Below are 17,342 nucleotides of genomic sequence, written 5' to 3'. Positions count from 1 at the left end.
CCGTTCTGACAGGAGACATCATGGAGATGTGATCTGGAACAGCGATCTCTGTGGTGTTCCAGTGAGCCCAGCCCCCACACAGCACACCCAGGGAACACAGTTAACCCCTTGATCGCCCCCCCCCAGTGTTAACCGCTTCCCTGCCTGTGTCATTTATGCATTGATCAGTGCATTTTTTTTTAATTTTTTTTTTTTAGCACTGATCAATGTAACCATGTCAGTGGTCCCCAAAAAGTGTCATTTAGGGTCAGATTTGTCTGCCGCAATGTCGCAGTCCTGCTAAAAATCTCAGATTGCCGTCATTACCAGTAAAAATATAAAATTTAAAAAAGTTCATAAATCTCTCCCATAGTTTGTAGACGTGATAACTTTTGCAAACCAATAATGCACGCTAATTGCGTTTTTTTTTTTTTTTTTTTTTGTAGAAGAATATATATTGGCCTAAACTGATGAATAAATTAGTTTTTTTATATATATTTTTTGAATATGTATTCTAGCAGAAAGTAAAAAATATAGTTTTTTTTGTTTTCAAAATTGACGTTTTTTTTGTTTGTTTTTAGCGCAAAAAATAAAAACCGCAGAGGTGATCAAATGTCACCAAAAGAAAGCTCTATTTGTGGGAAAAATAGGACATCAATTTTGTTTGGGTACAACATCGCACAGCCGCGTAATTGTCATATAAAGTGACGCAGTGCCGTATCGCAAACAATGGCTTGGTCGTTAAAGTGGAAGTAAACCCTGATGGGTTTACTTCTTCTTTGTTTCCCTGCAATGGTAAAGCATAATGGGCTACTATGCATCGCATAGTAGCCCATTATGTGTCACTTACCTGACACAGGAGCCTGCGATGTCACCGCTGTCCCCTCTGCTACGGAGCGTCCATCTTCTTTCTGGCTATCGTGGCTCCGGCGTTGTGATTGGCCGGAGCCGCAATGATGTCACTCCTGCGCATGGGAGCCGCCACTAACGGCATATCGCCGTTAGCAGCGACATGCTCAGTGCGCCTTCGCGCCGCTGTCTACGGCGCATGCGCCGTAGACAGTGGTGCCTGTCTTTTTGCAAATATCTCCTAAACCGTGTAGGTTTAGGAGATATTTCTTGAACCTACAGGTAAGCCTTAATCTAGGCTTACCTGTAGGTCAAAGTGGTCTGTAAGGGTTTACAACCACTTTAACCACTTGCCGACCGCCTCACGCATATATACGTGAGCAGAGCGGCACGGGCAGGCAAAATCACGTACCTGGTACGTGATTGCCTTCCCGCGGGCGGGGGGTCCAATCGGACCCCCCCCCGGTGCCATCGGCGGTCGGCGTTTGGCTGGGAGAGTTGAGAGACGAGGGGGAGACCATCCGATCGTGGCCCCCCCCTCGCGATCGCTCCCAGCCAATGAGAAACATCCCCTGCCTCTGTATAGTACACAGAGGCAGAGGATGTGATGTCATCTCTCCTCGGCTGGCCAGTTTCCGTTCCAGCACCGAGGAGAGAAGACATGTAAGTGCACCAACACACACACAACACAGTAGAACATGCCAGGCACACTAAACACCCCCGATCCCCCCCCGATCGCCCCCCGATCCCCCCCCAATCACCCCCCCCCCCTGTCACAAACTGACAGCAAGCAGGTTTTTTTGTTTTGTTTTGTTTTTTTCCTGATTACTGCATGGTGTCAGTTTGTGACAGTTAGCAGTGGTAGGACAGTTAGTATTAGCCCCCTGTAGGTCTAGGGTACCCCCCTAACCCCCCCCTAATAAAGTTTTAACCCCTTGATCACCCCCTGTCACCAGTGTCGCTAAGCGATCATTTTTCTGATCGCTGTATTAGTGTCGCTGGTGACGCTAGTTAGGAACGTAAATATTTAGGTTCGCCGTCAGCGTTTTATAGCGACAGGGACCCCCATATACTACCGAATAAATGTTTTAACCCCTTGATTGCCCCCTAGTTAACCCTTTCACCACTGATCACCGTATAACTGTTACGGGTGACGCTGGTTAGTTCGTTTATTTTTTTTAGTGTCAGGGCACCCGCCGTTTATTACCGAATAAAGGTTTAGCCCCCTGATCGCCCGGCGGTGATATGCGTCGCCCCAGGCAGCGTCAGATTAGCGCCAGTACCGCGAACACCTACGCACGCACCGTACACGCACCGTACACCTCCCTTAGTGGTATAGTATCTGAACACATCAATATCTGATCCGATCAGATCTATACTAGCGTCCCCAGCAGTTTAGGGTTCCCAAAAACGCAGTGTTAGCGGGATCAGCCCAGATACCTGCTAGCACCTGCGTTTTGCCCCTCCGCCCAGCCCACCCAAGTGCAGTATCGATCGATCACTGTCACTTACAAAACACTAAACGCATAACTGCAGCGTTCGCAGAGTCAGGCCTGATCCCTGCGATCGCTAACAGTTTTTTTGGTAGCATTTTGGTGAACTGGCAAGCACCAGCCCCAAGCAGCGTCAGATTGGCGCCAGTACCACTAACACCCACGCACGCACCGTACACCTCCCTTAGTGGTATAGTATCTGATCGGATCAATATCTGATCCGATCAGATCTATACTAGCGTCCCCAGCAGTTTAGGGTTCCCAAAAACGCAGTGTTAGTGGGATCAGCCCAGATACCTGCTAGCACCTGCGTTTTGCCCCTCCGCCCGGCCCAGCCCAGCCCAGCCCAGCCCACCCAAGTGCAGTATCGATCGATCACTGTCACTTTTTTTTGTAGCGTTTTGGTGAACTGGCAAGCGCCAGCGGCCTAGTACACCCCAGTCGTAGTCATACCAGCACTGCAGTAACACTTGGTGACGTGGCGAGTCCCATAAGTGCAGTTCAAGCTGGTGAGGTGGCAAGCACAAGTAGTGTCCCGCTGCCACCAAAAAGACAAACACAGGCCCGTCGTGCCCATAATGCCCTTCCTGCTGCATTCGCCAATCCTAATTGGGAACCCACCACTTCTGCAGCGCCCGTACTTCCCCCATTCACATCCCCAACCAAGTGCAGTCGGCTGCATGAGAGGCATTTATATGTCCTCCCAAGTACCCCTACCCAACGAACCCCCCCAAAAAAGATGTGTCTGCAGCAAGCGCGTATATAGACGTGACACCCGCTATTATTGTCCCTCCTGTCCTGATAATCCTGGTCTTTGCATTGGTGAATGTTTTGAACGCTACCATTCACTAGTTGAGTATTAGCGTAGGGTACAGCATTGCACAGACTAGGACACACTTTCACAGGGTCTCCCAAGATGCCATCGCATTTTGAGAGACCCGAACCTGGAACCGGTTACAGTTATAAAAGTTACAGTTACAAAAAAAAAGTGTAAAAAAAAAAAAAAAAACCACAAACAAAAATAAAAAAAAATAGTTGTCGTTTTATTGTTCTCTCTCTCTCTATTCTCTCTCTGGTGTTCTGCTCTTTTTTACTGTATTCTATTCTGCAATGTTTTATTGTTATTATGTTTTATCATGTTTGCTTTTCAGGTATGCAATTTTTTATACTTTACCGTTTACTGTGCTTTATTGTTAACCATTTTTTTGTCTTCAGGTACGCCATTCACGACTTTGAGTGGTTATACCAGAATGATGCCTGCAGGTTTAGGTATCATCTTGGTATCATTCTTTTCAGCCAGCGGTCGGCTTTCATGTAAAAGCAATCCTAGTGGCTAATTAGCCTCTAGACTGCTTTTACAAGCAGTGGGAGGGAATGCCCCCCCCCCCCACCGTCTTCCGTGTTTTTCTCTGGCTCTCCTGTCTCAACAGGGAACCTGAGAATGCAGCCGGTGATTCAGCCAGCTGACCATAGAGCTGATCAGAGACCAGAGTGGCTCCAAACATCTCTATGGCCTAAGAAACCGGAAGCTACGAGCATTTTAGGACTTAGATTTCGCCGGATGTAAACAGCGCCATTGGGAAATTGGGAAAGCATTTTATCACACCGATCTTGGTGTGGTCAGATGCTTTGAGGGCAGAGGAGAAATCTAGGGTCTAATAGACCCCAATTTTTTCAAAAAAGAGTACCTGTCACTACCTATTGCTATCATAGGGGATATTTACATTCCCTGAGATAACAATAAAAATGATTTAAAAAAAAATATGAAAGGAACAGTTTAAAAATAAGATAAAAAAGCAAAAAAATAATAAAGAAAAAAAAAAAGCACCCCTGTCCCCCCTGCTCTCGCGCTAAGGCGAACGCAAGCGTCGGTCTGGCGTCAAATGTAAACAGCAATTGCACCATGCATGTGAGGTATCACCGCGAAGGTCAGATCGAGGGCAGTAATTTTAGCAGTAGACCTCCTCTGTAAATCTAAAGTGGTAACCTGTAAAGGCTTTTAAAGGCTTTTAAAAATGTATTAATTTTGTTGCCACTGCACGTTTGTGCGCAATTGTAAAGCATGTCATGTTTGGTATCCATGTACTCGGCCTAAGATCATCTTTTTTATTTCATCAAACATTTGGGCAATATAGTGTGTTTTAGTGCATTAAAATTTAAAAAAGTGTGTTTTTTCCACAAAAAATGCGTTTGAAAAATCGCTGCGCAATTACTGTGTGAAAAAAAAAAAATGAAACACCCACCATTTTAATCTGTAGGGCATTTGCTTTAAAATAATATATAATGTTTGGGGGTTCAAAGTAATTTTCTTGCAAAAAAAAATAATTTTTTCATGTAATCAAAAAGTGTCAGAAAGGGCTTTGTCTTCAAGTGGTTAGAAGAGTGGGTGATGTGTGACGTAAGCTTCTAAATGTTGTGCATAAAATGCCAGGACAGTTCAAACCCCCCCAAATGACCCCATTTTGGAAAGTAGACACCCCAAGCTATTTGCTGAGAGGCATGTCGAGTCCATGGAATATTTTATATTGTGACACAAGTTGCGGGAAAGAGACAAATTTTTTTTTTTTTTTTTTTTTTTTGCACAAAGTTGTCACTAAATGTTATATTGCTCAAACACGCCATGGGGATTTGTGAAATTACACCCCAAAATAAATTCTGTTGCTTCTCCTGAGTACGGGGATACCACATGTGTGGGACTTTTTGGGAGCCTAGCCGCGTACGGGACCCCGAAAACCAAGAACCGCCTTCAGGCTTTCTAAGGCCGTAAATTTTTGATTTCACTCTTCACTGCCTATCACAGTTTCGGAGGCCATGGAAAGCCCAGGTGGCACAAAACCCCCCCAAATGACCCCATTTTGGAAAGTAGACACCCCAAGCTATTTGCTGAGAGGTATAGTGAGTATTTTGCAGACCTCACTTTTTGTCACAAGGTTTTGAAAATTGAAAAAAGAAAAAAAAAAAATTTTTTTTCTGGTCTTTCTTCATTTTCAAAAACAAATGAGAGCTGCAAAATACTCACCATGCCTCTCAGCAAATAGCTTGGGGTGTCTACTTTCCAAAATGGGGTCATTTGGGGGGGGGTTGTGCCATCTTGGCATTTTATGGCCTTCAAAACTGTGATAGGTAGTGAGGAGTGAAATCAAAAATGTATGCCCTTAGAAATCCTGAAGGTGGTGCTGGGTTTTCGGGGCCCCGTACGCGGCTAGGCTCCCAAAAAGTGCCACACATGTGGTATCCCCGTACTCAGGAGAAGCAGCTGAATGTATTTTGGGGTGCAATTCCACATATGCCCATGGCCTATGTGAGCAATATATCATTTAGTGACAACTTTTTGTAAATTTTTTTTTTTTTTTTTTGTCATTATTCAATCACTTGGGACAAAAAAAATAAATATTCAATGGGTTCAACATGCCTCTCAGCAATTTCCTTGGGGTGTCTACTTTCCAAAATGGGGTCATTTGGGGGGGGGTTTGTACTGCCCTGCCATTTTAGCACCTCAAGAAATGACATAGGCAGTCATAAACTAAAAGCTGTGTAAATTCCAGAAAATGTACCCTAGTTTGTAGACGCTATAACTTTTGCGCAAACCAATAAATATACGCTTATTGACATTTTTTTTACCAAAGACATGTGGCCGAATACATTTTGGCCTAAATGTATGACTAAAATTTAGTTTATTGGATTTTTTTTATAACAAAAAGTAGAAAATATCATTTTTTTTTCAAAATTTTCAGTCTTTTTCCGTTTATAGCGCAAAAAATAAAAACGGCAGAGGTGATCAAATACCATCAAAAGAAAGCTCTATTTGTGGGAAGAAAAGGACGCAAATTTCGTTTGGGTAGAGCATTGCATGACCGCGCAATTAGCAGTTAAAGCGACGCAGTGCCGAATTGTAAAAAGTGCTCTGGTCAGGAAGGGGGTAAATCCTTCCGGGGCTGAAGTGGTTAAGGGGGGCTGAAGTGGTTAATATTAAAAAAAAAAAAAAAACCCTGTCTAATAAATACTGACCCTAACCTTGACCCAACCACTAACCCTGGGGTTGACCTGGATCAAACCTTCATCTAGGTATTTTTTTTTTTTTTTTTTTCTTTTTTCTACGCACTTTTTTTTTTGGACCCCACCCTTTCACACCAGAAACTGCACATAACAGACAGTGCATCTCTCGTCCATTCACAGAGACAGAAGAAACGGGGGCGGGCTTCACAGTGACTGATCACTGTGATAGCCAATCAGAGGCTATCACAGCGATCAGGGGACCCGTAATCAGATGTTCTGGGTCCCAATTGTTAGAACAGGGCTCTCGGTGAGACCCTGTCTCTGTGCTGGGAACACGCCGTGTGGCGCGATCCCAGCACGTAGGGAGATATGCAATTATGTGGCCCCACGGGAAAAAAAAGCCCAGTCCAGTGGGGCCGCTTATTTGCGTATGGTCGACGTGAAGGGGTTAATAATGTTGTTTTACACAATGGCTAGCGGTTTTATATGTAAATTTACAGTAAAAGTGGACCTTTCTTTATGTATGTGCCAAAGTGATTGTTTATGATTTTAAATAACTTTGGTCGTTTTTCTCAGTTCTTCACAGGCTGGTGGATCATCATTGATGCTGCTGTTATCTATCCTTCTCAAGCACAGCTGAATCACTCTTATCATGCTTGTGGTGTTATAGCAACTGTAGCTTTTCTAATGTAAGTACATTATGAATGCATGTTCCATTTCTGCAGTTCTAAAAGCTGAGATGCAAAATGTCAGCTTTTCAGTTGTCCACTTCTTTGCTTTATCAGAATGCAATGATTTGCAATTTTCATAAACCGTATTTTATTCACAATAGAAAATAGAATACATATAAAATATTTAAAAATATAACTTTTTACCAAGCGATTTGAAGCTATCTGGAGTCCTTGGGGCAACAATGTCTATGTGAAGCTGTAGGTGATTTGACAAAGTTAATCTCGCCACCTGGGAGCTTCATTGTTTTTCCTCCTACGTGGGTTTCTATCCCTCTATTCTCTCTCCCCCCCCACCTTTCTCTTTTTATTTACCTTTTTCTGTCCTTTCTGCTGTTCCTTATATATGGGATTTCTTCCCTTTTCGATTTGTTATATTCAGAATTCAAGACACTCTTCTGGTGTGAATTTAAAATAATGGGTTGATTAGCTCTAATGCCCTCAATGCCAATTGCGTAGAACTATTCCATGTTATTTCATCCCACATACACATTGGACGAAAATAGTTTGGGGCTATTCAGTGTCTTCACTTTCTTTTGTTGTGACTTAAGACATGGAGATGTGTGCAGTGCCTTGAAAAAGTATTCATACCCCTTGAAAGTTTCCACATTTTGTCATGTTACAACCAAAAATATAAATGTATTTTATTGGAATTGTATGTGATAGACCAACACAAAGTGGCACATAATTGTGAAGTAGAAGGAATATTTTTTTACTTTTTTTTTTTTTTTTTTTTTTTTTTTTTACAAATAAATATGTGAAAAGTGTGGCGTGCATTTGTATTCAGCCCCCTTTACTCTGATACCCCTAACTAAAATCTAGTGGAACCAAATGCCTTCAGAAGTCACCTAATTTAGTAAATGGTCTACCTGTGTGTAATTTTAATTTAATTATAAATACAGCTGTTCTGTGAAGCCCTCAGAGGTTTGTCAAAGAACCTTAGTAAACAGACAGCATCATGAAGACCAAGGAACACACCAGACAGGTCAGCGATAAAGTTGTGGAGAAGTTTAAAGCAGGGTTAGGTTATAAAAAAATATCCCAAGCTTTGAACATCTCACTGAGCACTGTTCAATCCATCATCGGAAAATGGATAGAGTTTGGCACAACTGCAAACCTACCAAGACATGGCCGTCCACATATACTGACTGACAGGCCGGGCAAGAAGATCATTAATCAGAGAAGCCCAAGGTAACTCTGGAGGAGCTGCAGAAATCCACAGCTCTGGTGGGAGAATCTGTCCACAGGACAACTATCTGGCCTTTATGGAAGAGTGGCAAGAAGAAAGCCATTGTTGAAAGTAAGCCATAAGAAGTCCCGTTTGCAGTTTGTGAGAAGCCATATGGGGGACACAGCAAACATGTGGAAAAAGGTGCTCTGGTTGGATCAGACCAAAATTTAACTTTCCCCAGTTGTCTTCCAGGACAGCCCTTTAGAGATGGAGTCCCTCCCATCGACCCAGGAAACACATTGCCAAAACAGTTCAAAAGGCGGTCCCTCAGGTCCCTGGCCAGTCATTTTGTGTTTCCTCCGTCGGAGGAACATGTTGCCAGGAACCAGGAGAAGGACTCTATCTCTCAGGGGCTGCCTAAGGGGAGCGGAGCCGCACAGGGGGACCGAGTCCTATCCAGTGGCTCCAAAGTCAGTCCTACCTTAAATGCTTGGGGCTCGGGTACCGTCCGGCTGACAGGAGCAGACCCGTTACCCCCCTCTTTCCAGTGCCGAGGTGTGCCAGGGGCAGGTTGGTGAAGGTTCCCCCCAGGAGCAGTGCAGATGGATTCTTCCATCACAGCTCCTTGCTGCAATAGCGGTGGGGGTCGGAGACGCCGAGCGTCATTTCCGGCGGAACCGCGTCATCCTGTGTGCCGAGACTTCCGGTTCCGGGTCTCTAGAGGCACAAGGAGGAGGGGAAAGCCCACGCTGGGCCTACAAATCCCGACCAGCGTCCAGCTATACCGGACTAGCGGTGGGATCCGGCGTTCGTGAGGGGGACCATGGAGGCTATTTCCCAGGACACTCCGGTGGATGCAGGCACCAGCCAAACCCAGGTAGGCTGCTGGGCAAGCCCTTACTGTGGTTTTTTCTGGGGTTTTGTTGTAAGGCTGGGATTTGTAGTACCCCATGGTGGTGGTTACCTCACGGTCCCGGGTTTATGCAGTGGTGGTTGCAGCACAGGTGTTTTTAATGAGAGTTAATGAGGTTCTCTGATGCTAAGATAGTTTATTCTTTATTTCAGGGTAAGGAAGCCCCAAGGGAAGAAAAGTCAGGCCGCAAAAAAGACTCTCCCTTGGCAAAATTCCTTGGCTTCTTTAAAGATGAAATGGTATCAACCTTTATATCTCTCTGGGAGTTAATCGCAGATGTAAACACGTCTGCTTCCACCAGTAAAGTAGCTGCGATTCCCTCCTCACCATGCCTTACAACACCCAGTTCTGGGGAGCCCCGTATAGTCAGGGAGCATAGCCCCGTGTTAGTTAGCCCTGAATCCTCTGACGCAGACTCAGATCAGGATGAGGATCAGGCTGTAGCTAACAAAGCAGCAAAATACAACTGTCTCTGGAGGATGTAGACGAGCTGTTGAGCGCTATTTATGATACGCTGGAAATTGATGAGGAAGAAACTCAATTGACCAGACATGATAAAATGTATGAGGCTCTGGGGAAAAAGAAAGCTAAGGTATTTCCTATACATAATGTGCTTTCTGACCTTGTCCGCAAGGAGTGGGCTGAGCCAGACAAAAAAGTCGTCTTTCCTAATTCACTCAAAAGAAGATTCCCCTTTGATGAGAGCCCAGAGGCAGTCTGGAATAAGAATCCTAAACTAGACGCCCCTCTGTCCAAAGTCTCAAAACAGTCTGACCTTGCTTTTGAGGATATGGGTCATTTAAAGGACCCAATGGACAGAAAAACAGACATAGTCTTAAAGGGAGCCTGGGATGCTTCTATGGCAGGCCTAAAACCAGCTCTAGCCACTTCTTGTGTTGCTAGGAATCTGGAGTTCTGGTTGTCTCAACTACCCTGTTTCCCCGAAAATAAGACCTAGCGTGATTGTCTGTGATGGCTGCAATATAAGCCCTACCCCCCCCAAATAAGCCCTATCCTGTTTCCCCGAAAATAAGCCCTACCCCGAAAATAAGACCTACAAGGACTTTAACTAGGGCTTATTTGGGGGGTAGGGCTTATATTGCAGCCATCACCGACAATCACACTAGGTCTTATTTTCGGGGAAACAGGGTAGAGGAACACTTAAAAGCAGGCACGCCTAGGGGGGAGCTCTTGAAAACCTTCCCTAAGCTTTTCAAGGCAACAAGTTTCATTTCTGACGCTTCCACCGACTCCGTAAAATTTACGGCTAAAACCGTGGCGCTTTCTGTCGCAGCCAGGTGGTCAGTATGGATGAAAACTTGGGGGGGAGACACGGCGTCCAAAACACGCCTGTGTAGTGTCCCCTTTACAGGAGACCTAGTCTTCGGGCCTGAATTAGATACCGCCTTAGAAAGAACGGCGGATAAAAAGAAAAATTTTCAAAGAAAATTTTTTTCGTCCCGCAAAGGAACCCTCCAAATCAGAGAAGGAGTTCAAACCCAAAAAGCACTGGACAGGACGAAAAGGGAAAGGAAAAGGGGGCATACTTTTTAACCGCCCCAGTTCAAACCCTAAACCCCAGTGACATCAGGGTTCCCGTGGGAGGAAGGTTAGTGAATTTTCTCCCACAGTGGGTAAAGATAACCTCAAACGAGTTTATCTTAAACATTATAAAAAGAGGGTATACGCTGGAATTTCAGAGCGATCCACCCTCAAAGTTTCTTGTGACAAAGCTTCCAAGACACTCAGAGAAGGCCAAGGCCTTACCTCTGTTAATAGGGGAAATGGTGGATCAAGAGGTATTGACACCAGTCCCTATTCAGGAACAGGGGGACGGTTTTTACTCGCACATTTTTGTGGTAAAAAAAGCCATCTGGGAAGTTCAGACTAATCATGAACCTCCGACCTCTGAACCGCTCCATCCGATACAAAAAATTCCGGATGGAGTCCATTTAATCTATATGGAATCTTCTCCAAAAAGAGGTGTTCATGGCTACCCTGGATTTAAGGGACCCCTATCTGCATATCCCAATAAGGAAGGAATGCCAGAAATTTCTTCGGATGGCGATCCAGATAGACACCAAAATTTATCATTTCCAGTGCAGAGCACTTCCCTTCGGACTGTCGTCCTCCCCGAGAATCTTTACCAAGGTTCTCGGGGAGGCATTAGTTCCATTAAGACTACAGTCGATCTCGATTATTCCGTATCTAGAAGACTTACTCCTCACGGCCCATTCGGAGAAACAACTTCGTCGGGACCTAGAGTTGACACAGCTCAGCCTGAGGTAGTTGGGGTGGATAGTCAGTCTGGAAAAGTCCAAGACTACCCCAACACAGGAAATTCTGTACTTGGGGTACAAGATCCTGTCAGTGGAGCAGAGGATAGTTCTGCCGGAAGAGAAGATATTGAATCTGCGGCAGAGAATGTCTTTTCTTCAAAGCAGCGCCAAATGTACAGTGAGGGAGGTGATGTCGGTCTTAGGATTTATGACAGCAGCCATTCCAGCTGTACAATGGCCACCAAAGAGACCTTCAGAGGTTTCTGTTGCAACAATTAAAAGACAAGGATCTGGAAGAAGAGATTTCAATCCCCACCAGAGTAAAGCGCTCCCTCTGGTGGTGGAAGGAGACAGAGAATTTAAACAAAGGGGTTCTCTGGATCTCTCCTGTCACATCCATACTAACTATGGATGTGAGCAGCTGGGGCTGGGGAGCCCACCTCAACTCAGACTGGGCACAAGGCAGGTGGACGTCGGAGGAGAAACTTCTCTCGTCCAATTGGAAGGAGCTAACAGCTGTCCTCAGGGCTCTGTTATTCTTTCAGAATACAATACAAGGTCATCATCTACAGGTCCGTTCAGACAATATGACGGCTGTAGCTTATATAAACAAGCAAGGAGGCACCAGAAGTCATCGACTAATGTTGGTGGCCAGTTGCATTTTTCAATGGGCAGAATCCAATCTAGCATCCATCTCTGCAATTCACCTGAAAGGGGAGCTGAACAACACTGCAGATTTCTTGAGTCGACAACGAGTGTCGAATCAAGAATGGTCTCTACACCTGGAACTGTTCAACTATATAGCAGCTTACTTGGGAAAACCAGTAGTGGACCTGTTTGCAAACAAGGAGAATGCAAAAGTTCCAAATTTTTGCTCGCTGCACCCAGGAGATCAGCCCTGGGCAGTAGACGCCTTACAGACCCCATGGACCTTCAGCTTAGCGTATGCGTTTCCTCCGCTTCACCTCATCCCGAGGGTTTTAGCGAAGTTTCTAGTGGAGGAAACGTGTTTAATCTTAGTGGCACCGTTTTGGCCCAAGAGACCATGGTTCACAACGTTGCTACGGTTGACAGACCAACCTCCTCTGAGGCTTCCCTGCAGACCAGACCTTCTGTCTCAGGGACCTCTCTTTCATCCACAAGTATCCATGCTGAACCTCTCAGCGTGGTTACTGAGGAGGAAATATTGAGGAGCAAGGGCCTGACTGATAGAGTGATTCAGACCCTGCTACAGAGTAGAAAACCTGTCGCTCAAGCCATTTACAGGAAGGTATGGAGAAAATTTAACAGCTGGTTGAACAGCCAAGGTGAGGTAAACATGGATACAGCAAATATCCTACAGTTTCTCCAGGAGGGGATAGACAAAGGGCTAACTCCTAGTACTATTAAGGTCCAGATAGCGGCCTTAATTGTGTACTTAGAAAAAAGGTTGCAAGAAGATTCTTTCATTGCTAGGTTCTATAAATCAATCTCCAGACGCAAACCAGTTAGAGTTAACATCGCCCCATCCTGGGATCTATCAGTCGTTCTAAAGGCATTTTTGGAGTCACCTTTTGAACCTATCTCAGAGGCCTCTCTAAGACTGGTCACTTTCAAGACAGTACTACTTGTGGCAATCACTTCAGCACGCAGAGTTAGTGAAATCCAAGCTCTCCCTGTCAGGGAGCCATTCTTCCAAATTCTAGAAGACAGAGTCATCCTAAAGACAGACCCTGGGTTCTTACCAATGGTGGCATCTAATTTCCATAGGTCACAAGATATTGTCCTCCCATCTTTCTGACAGAATGCTTCAAACGAGGAAGAAAAGCATTTTCATTTATTAGATGTGAGGAGGTGTATCCTAGAGTATCTTAGGGTAACCAATCCATTCAGAATCTCAGATTCACTTTTTGTTCTCTTTTCCGGAAAACGTAAGGGGCAAAAAGCTTCTAAAGTCACCATAGCTAGGTGGATTAGGCTTAGAAGTGTTGCGGAAAACTAACATTGCACATCACTCTGAGCACACAATCCCCACCGTGAAACATGGAGGTGGCAGCATAGTGTTGTGGAAATGCTTTTCTTCAGCAGGGACAGGGAAGCTGGTCAGAGTTGATGAAAAGATGGATGGAGCCAAATACAGCGCAATCTTAGAAGAAAACCTGTTATGCCGCGTACACACAACCGGTTTTGCCGTCGGAATAAACTTCAAAGGTTTCTCCGATGGAATTCCATTCAAGCGGTCTTGCCTACACATGGTCAAACCAAAGTCCGACTGTCCAGAACGCGGTGACGTACAGCATGTACGACGGGACTAGAAAAAGGAAGTTCAATAGCCAGTAGCCAATAGCTTCCGTCTCGTACTTGCGTTGTTTTCGGTCCGTCGGAACAGCATACAGACGAGCGGTTTTCCCGATAGGAATTGATTCAGTCGGAAATATTTAGAACATGTTCAAGTTCTAGGTCCGTCAGAATTTTCAAAAAAAAAAAAAATAGTCCGATGAGGCATACACACGATCAGAATTGACGATGAAAAGATTCCGTCTGACTTTTTCTGTCGGACATTCCGCTCGAGTGTACGCGGCTTTAGAGTCTGCAAAAGACTTGAGACTGGGGCGAAGGTTCCCTTTCCAACAGGACAACGACCCTAAACATACAACCAGAGCTACAATGGAATGGTTTAGATCAAAGCATATTCATGTGTTCAATGGCCCAGTCAAAGTCCAGGCCTAAATCCAATTGAAAGTCTGTGGCAAGACTTGAAAATTGCTGTTCACAGATGCTCTCCATCCAATCTGAAAGAGCTTAAGCTGTTTTGCAAAGAAGAATGGGCAAAAATGTCACTCTCTAGATGTGCAAATCTGGTAGAGACCTACCCAAAAAGATTTGTAGCTGAAATTGCAGCAAAAGGAGGTTCTACAAAGAATTGACTCTGGGCGGGCTGAATACAAATGCACGCTACACTTTTCACATATTTATTTGTAAAAAATACTGAAAACCATTTATCATTTTCCTTCCACTTCACAATTATGTGCCACTTTGTGTTGGTCTATCACATAAAATCCCAATAAAAAACATTTACAAAAACCATGTATATCATTCACTACCATGTATATCATTCACTGTATTTGGAAGCCTGTGCCAAGGTTCTGGCTGTTCAGATGGGTTCAGACGGATGTTTAGAGGCATTTGAAACGCCAAATGCCTGTAACAGCCTGTAAACGCTGCTAAACCCAGTAACTTGCGTTTAGCAGCGTTTCGATTACAGACGTTTTTTCATTTTAACAAAAATAAGCTAATTTTGAAATGGCAGCAACAAGCCCGGACATAGCCATGTTTAATCCTCCTCCTCCGCATATGCTGCTCTAAACCATAACCTGGATATATCTTTAATCATTGATGGTGCCTTTCTAGGTGTGCAAGCTGCCCATTCCATACTCACTAATGCACCCCCATACCATCAGATATGCAGGCTTTTGAACTGAGCACTAATAACAAGCCAGAAGGTCCCTCTCCTCTTTAGTCCAGAAGGTCCCTCTCTTTAGTCCGGAGGACGTGGTGCCCATGGTTGCCAAAAAATGTAAAATTTTGATTAGTCTGACCACAGAACGGTTTTCCAATTTGCATCAGAAAATTTGTAATGAGCTTTGGCCCAGAGAGGACAGTGGTGTTTTTAGATCATGTTCAGAAATGGTTTCTTCTTTGTGTGATGGAGCTTTACCTTTTTTGAATGGCACGAAGAACTGTGTTCAGACAGCGAGTCCACGCAGAGATGTCCATCACAGAATCATGCCTGTTTTTTAGGGTACAGTGGTGCCTTTATTCTTCTCCTTATGGGCTTATGTTGTGACTGTCTTTTTATGTGTTCCTCCCTGTAGGGAGCCTGTTACTGCAGGGTCAGAGGTTACCTCTCTCTTACCCTGCAGTTTGATGGTGGGGGTTGCTGTGAATTGGGTTTCAACACTGAGAGGCATCTCTCTACCTTTGCTGGTGGTGGTCTCCGTTACTTTGCACTAAAGGGCAGAAAGGTGTTTAGGACCCTTAGTGAAATATCGTCACTCTTGTTTCAGGGAAAACTAAACATTCAAACCCACCAAGTCAGAGGAAATGCCCTTCATTCAAGAACCCTCTCAGAGTCTTGGCAAAAAGCTATGTGCAGATCCTGCATTAAGGATCTTGTCGAAGAGGAAACATCCCAGCAACATAGACTTCTTTTTCTCAGTGCGTTAACTCACAAGCTCACTGAGTTCAGTCAAATCTTTGCTGGTCCAAGTTGAAACCCAGCAACCACCATCTCGTATAGGTTGTAGACTCAGAGGACGAGGGGGCAAGTACTCTTCCCTCCCTCAGAGATTCAGATGATGAGGAGGAAGACAATAGCCAAAGCTCTAGGTACAAGCTGTCTTTAGAAGAAGTGGACGACCTTTTGAAAGTGATTTACACGACCCTCGACATTCAGGAGGAGTAGGTGCAACTGTCGGCCCACGATAGAATGTACCAGGGTCTGGATGACACCAAACACAGGGTGTTCCAAGTCCATAGAGTTCTATCAGATAAAGTCAAGAAGGAATGGAAGGACCCTGAAAGAGGCCCCTTCCTCTCCAAAACCCTAAAGAGATGGATTCCCTTTGAATTCAAGGAGTCTGAAGTGTGGAATGAAAAAATGCGGGTGGATGCCGCTTTTTCGCAAGTTTCCCGTCGCACAGACCTGGCTTTCAAGGACATGGGGTGCTGAAGGATGCGATGGATAAAAGGGCAGACTCCCTCTTGAAAAGGCTATGGCTTCCACGGTTGTTGCAAGGAACATGCTGGGTGGAAAAGCTGAAGAGCCACGTAGAGGCGGGGATGCCATGAAAAGATCTTTTGGAATCCTTTCTGTTCATTCTGAAGGCAGTGAAATACATGGCCGACGCATCGGCTGAATCTATTAAGATGGCAGCAAGGTCACCCGCTCTGGTGATTTCAGCCAGATGCGCTGTCTGGCTAAAAACTTGGTCGGGCGACACAGCCTCAAAGATAAAATTATGTGGCTTACCCTTCTCGGGGGGATCTTCTTTTTGGTCCAGACCTGGAAACGATCTTGGACAGGACAGCTGACAAGAAAAAGGCTTTCCCTGCCAAAAAAAAACAAACAGTTAAAAAGAATTTTCATGCTGTTCAATAGCCCCGTAAGAGTAGGGAAGACAACAAGAACCATTGGGTCTCCCAAAAGGGTAAGGGTAGAGGAGGAGTAGTTCTCTGCAGATCTCCCCCAGACCAGCCCCCCAAAAACAAGTGACAATCTTGTCCCACTAGGAGGAAGATTGTCTGCCATTCTCCTACAATGGAACAGAACATCTTCAAGCCTGTTTGTAAGGAATGTCATCTCTCAGGGATAGTCTGGAGTTTTCAGCTGGGACTTCTCTATTTTACAGGGTCTCACGGGTGCTCCGTTCGAACCCTTACAGGAAGCATCCTTAAAAAGTTTAGTTCTGGAAACAATCTTCCTAGATGCTATCACATCGAGAAGAGTTAGCGAGCTTCAGGCACTGGTAGTCAGAACCTTTTCTTAAAGTTTTTCCAAACCGGGTGATCCTTCAGACAGATCCAGCTTTTCTGCCCAAAGTTTCGTCAACCTTTCATCGTTCACAGGAAATAGTTTTGCCCACTTTAATAGTTTTGCCAATACAGGAGAAGAAGCTTTCCACACTTTTTGGATGTAAGGAGATGCCTGCTACACTTTTTATCAATCTCCAAGGAGTTCAGAAAATCAAACGCCTCTTTGTGATTTTCTCAGGCTCTCGTGAAGTTGAGAAAGCTTCTCAGAGCACACTGGGCAGATGGCTTAAATGGGCAATTATGGAGGCCTATGAAGCTAAAGGAGAAATAACCCCCTCGGGTATTGCTGCTCATTCCACAAGATCAACAGAAGTTTCCTTGGCCGAGAGGGCCAGTGCTACACCTGATCAAATTTGCAAG

At 44.8% G+C, this 17,342-nt stretch overlaps 1 protein-coding gene across 2 annotated transcripts in view; it reads left to right on the top strand.

The window, feature by feature from the left end:
- Positions 1 to 17,342, top strand: part of TMEM50A (transmembrane protein 50A) — a 57,420-nt gene that overhangs the window by 18,344 nt on the left and 21,734 nt on the right. For both annotated transcript variants that reach the window (XM_073615461.1, XM_073615462.1), the window contains exon 3: positions 6,894 to 7,006. In XM_073615461.1, the coding sequence (XP_073471562.1) occupies positions 6,894 to 7,006 (113 nt within the window). The remainder of the gene's footprint in view (positions 1 to 6,893; positions 7,007 to 17,342) is intronic.

This window comes from Aquarana catesbeiana, linkage group LG02, assembly GCF_042186555.1.
Source record: "Aquarana catesbeiana isolate 2022-GZ linkage group LG02, ASM4218655v1, whole genome shotgun sequence".
Classification (NCBI taxonomy): Eukaryota; Metazoa; Chordata; class Amphibia; order Anura; family Ranidae; genus Aquarana; species Aquarana catesbeiana.
The sequence above is the reverse complement of the archived record's forward strand: the minus strand, read 5'-3'. Positions and strand labels throughout refer to the sequence as shown.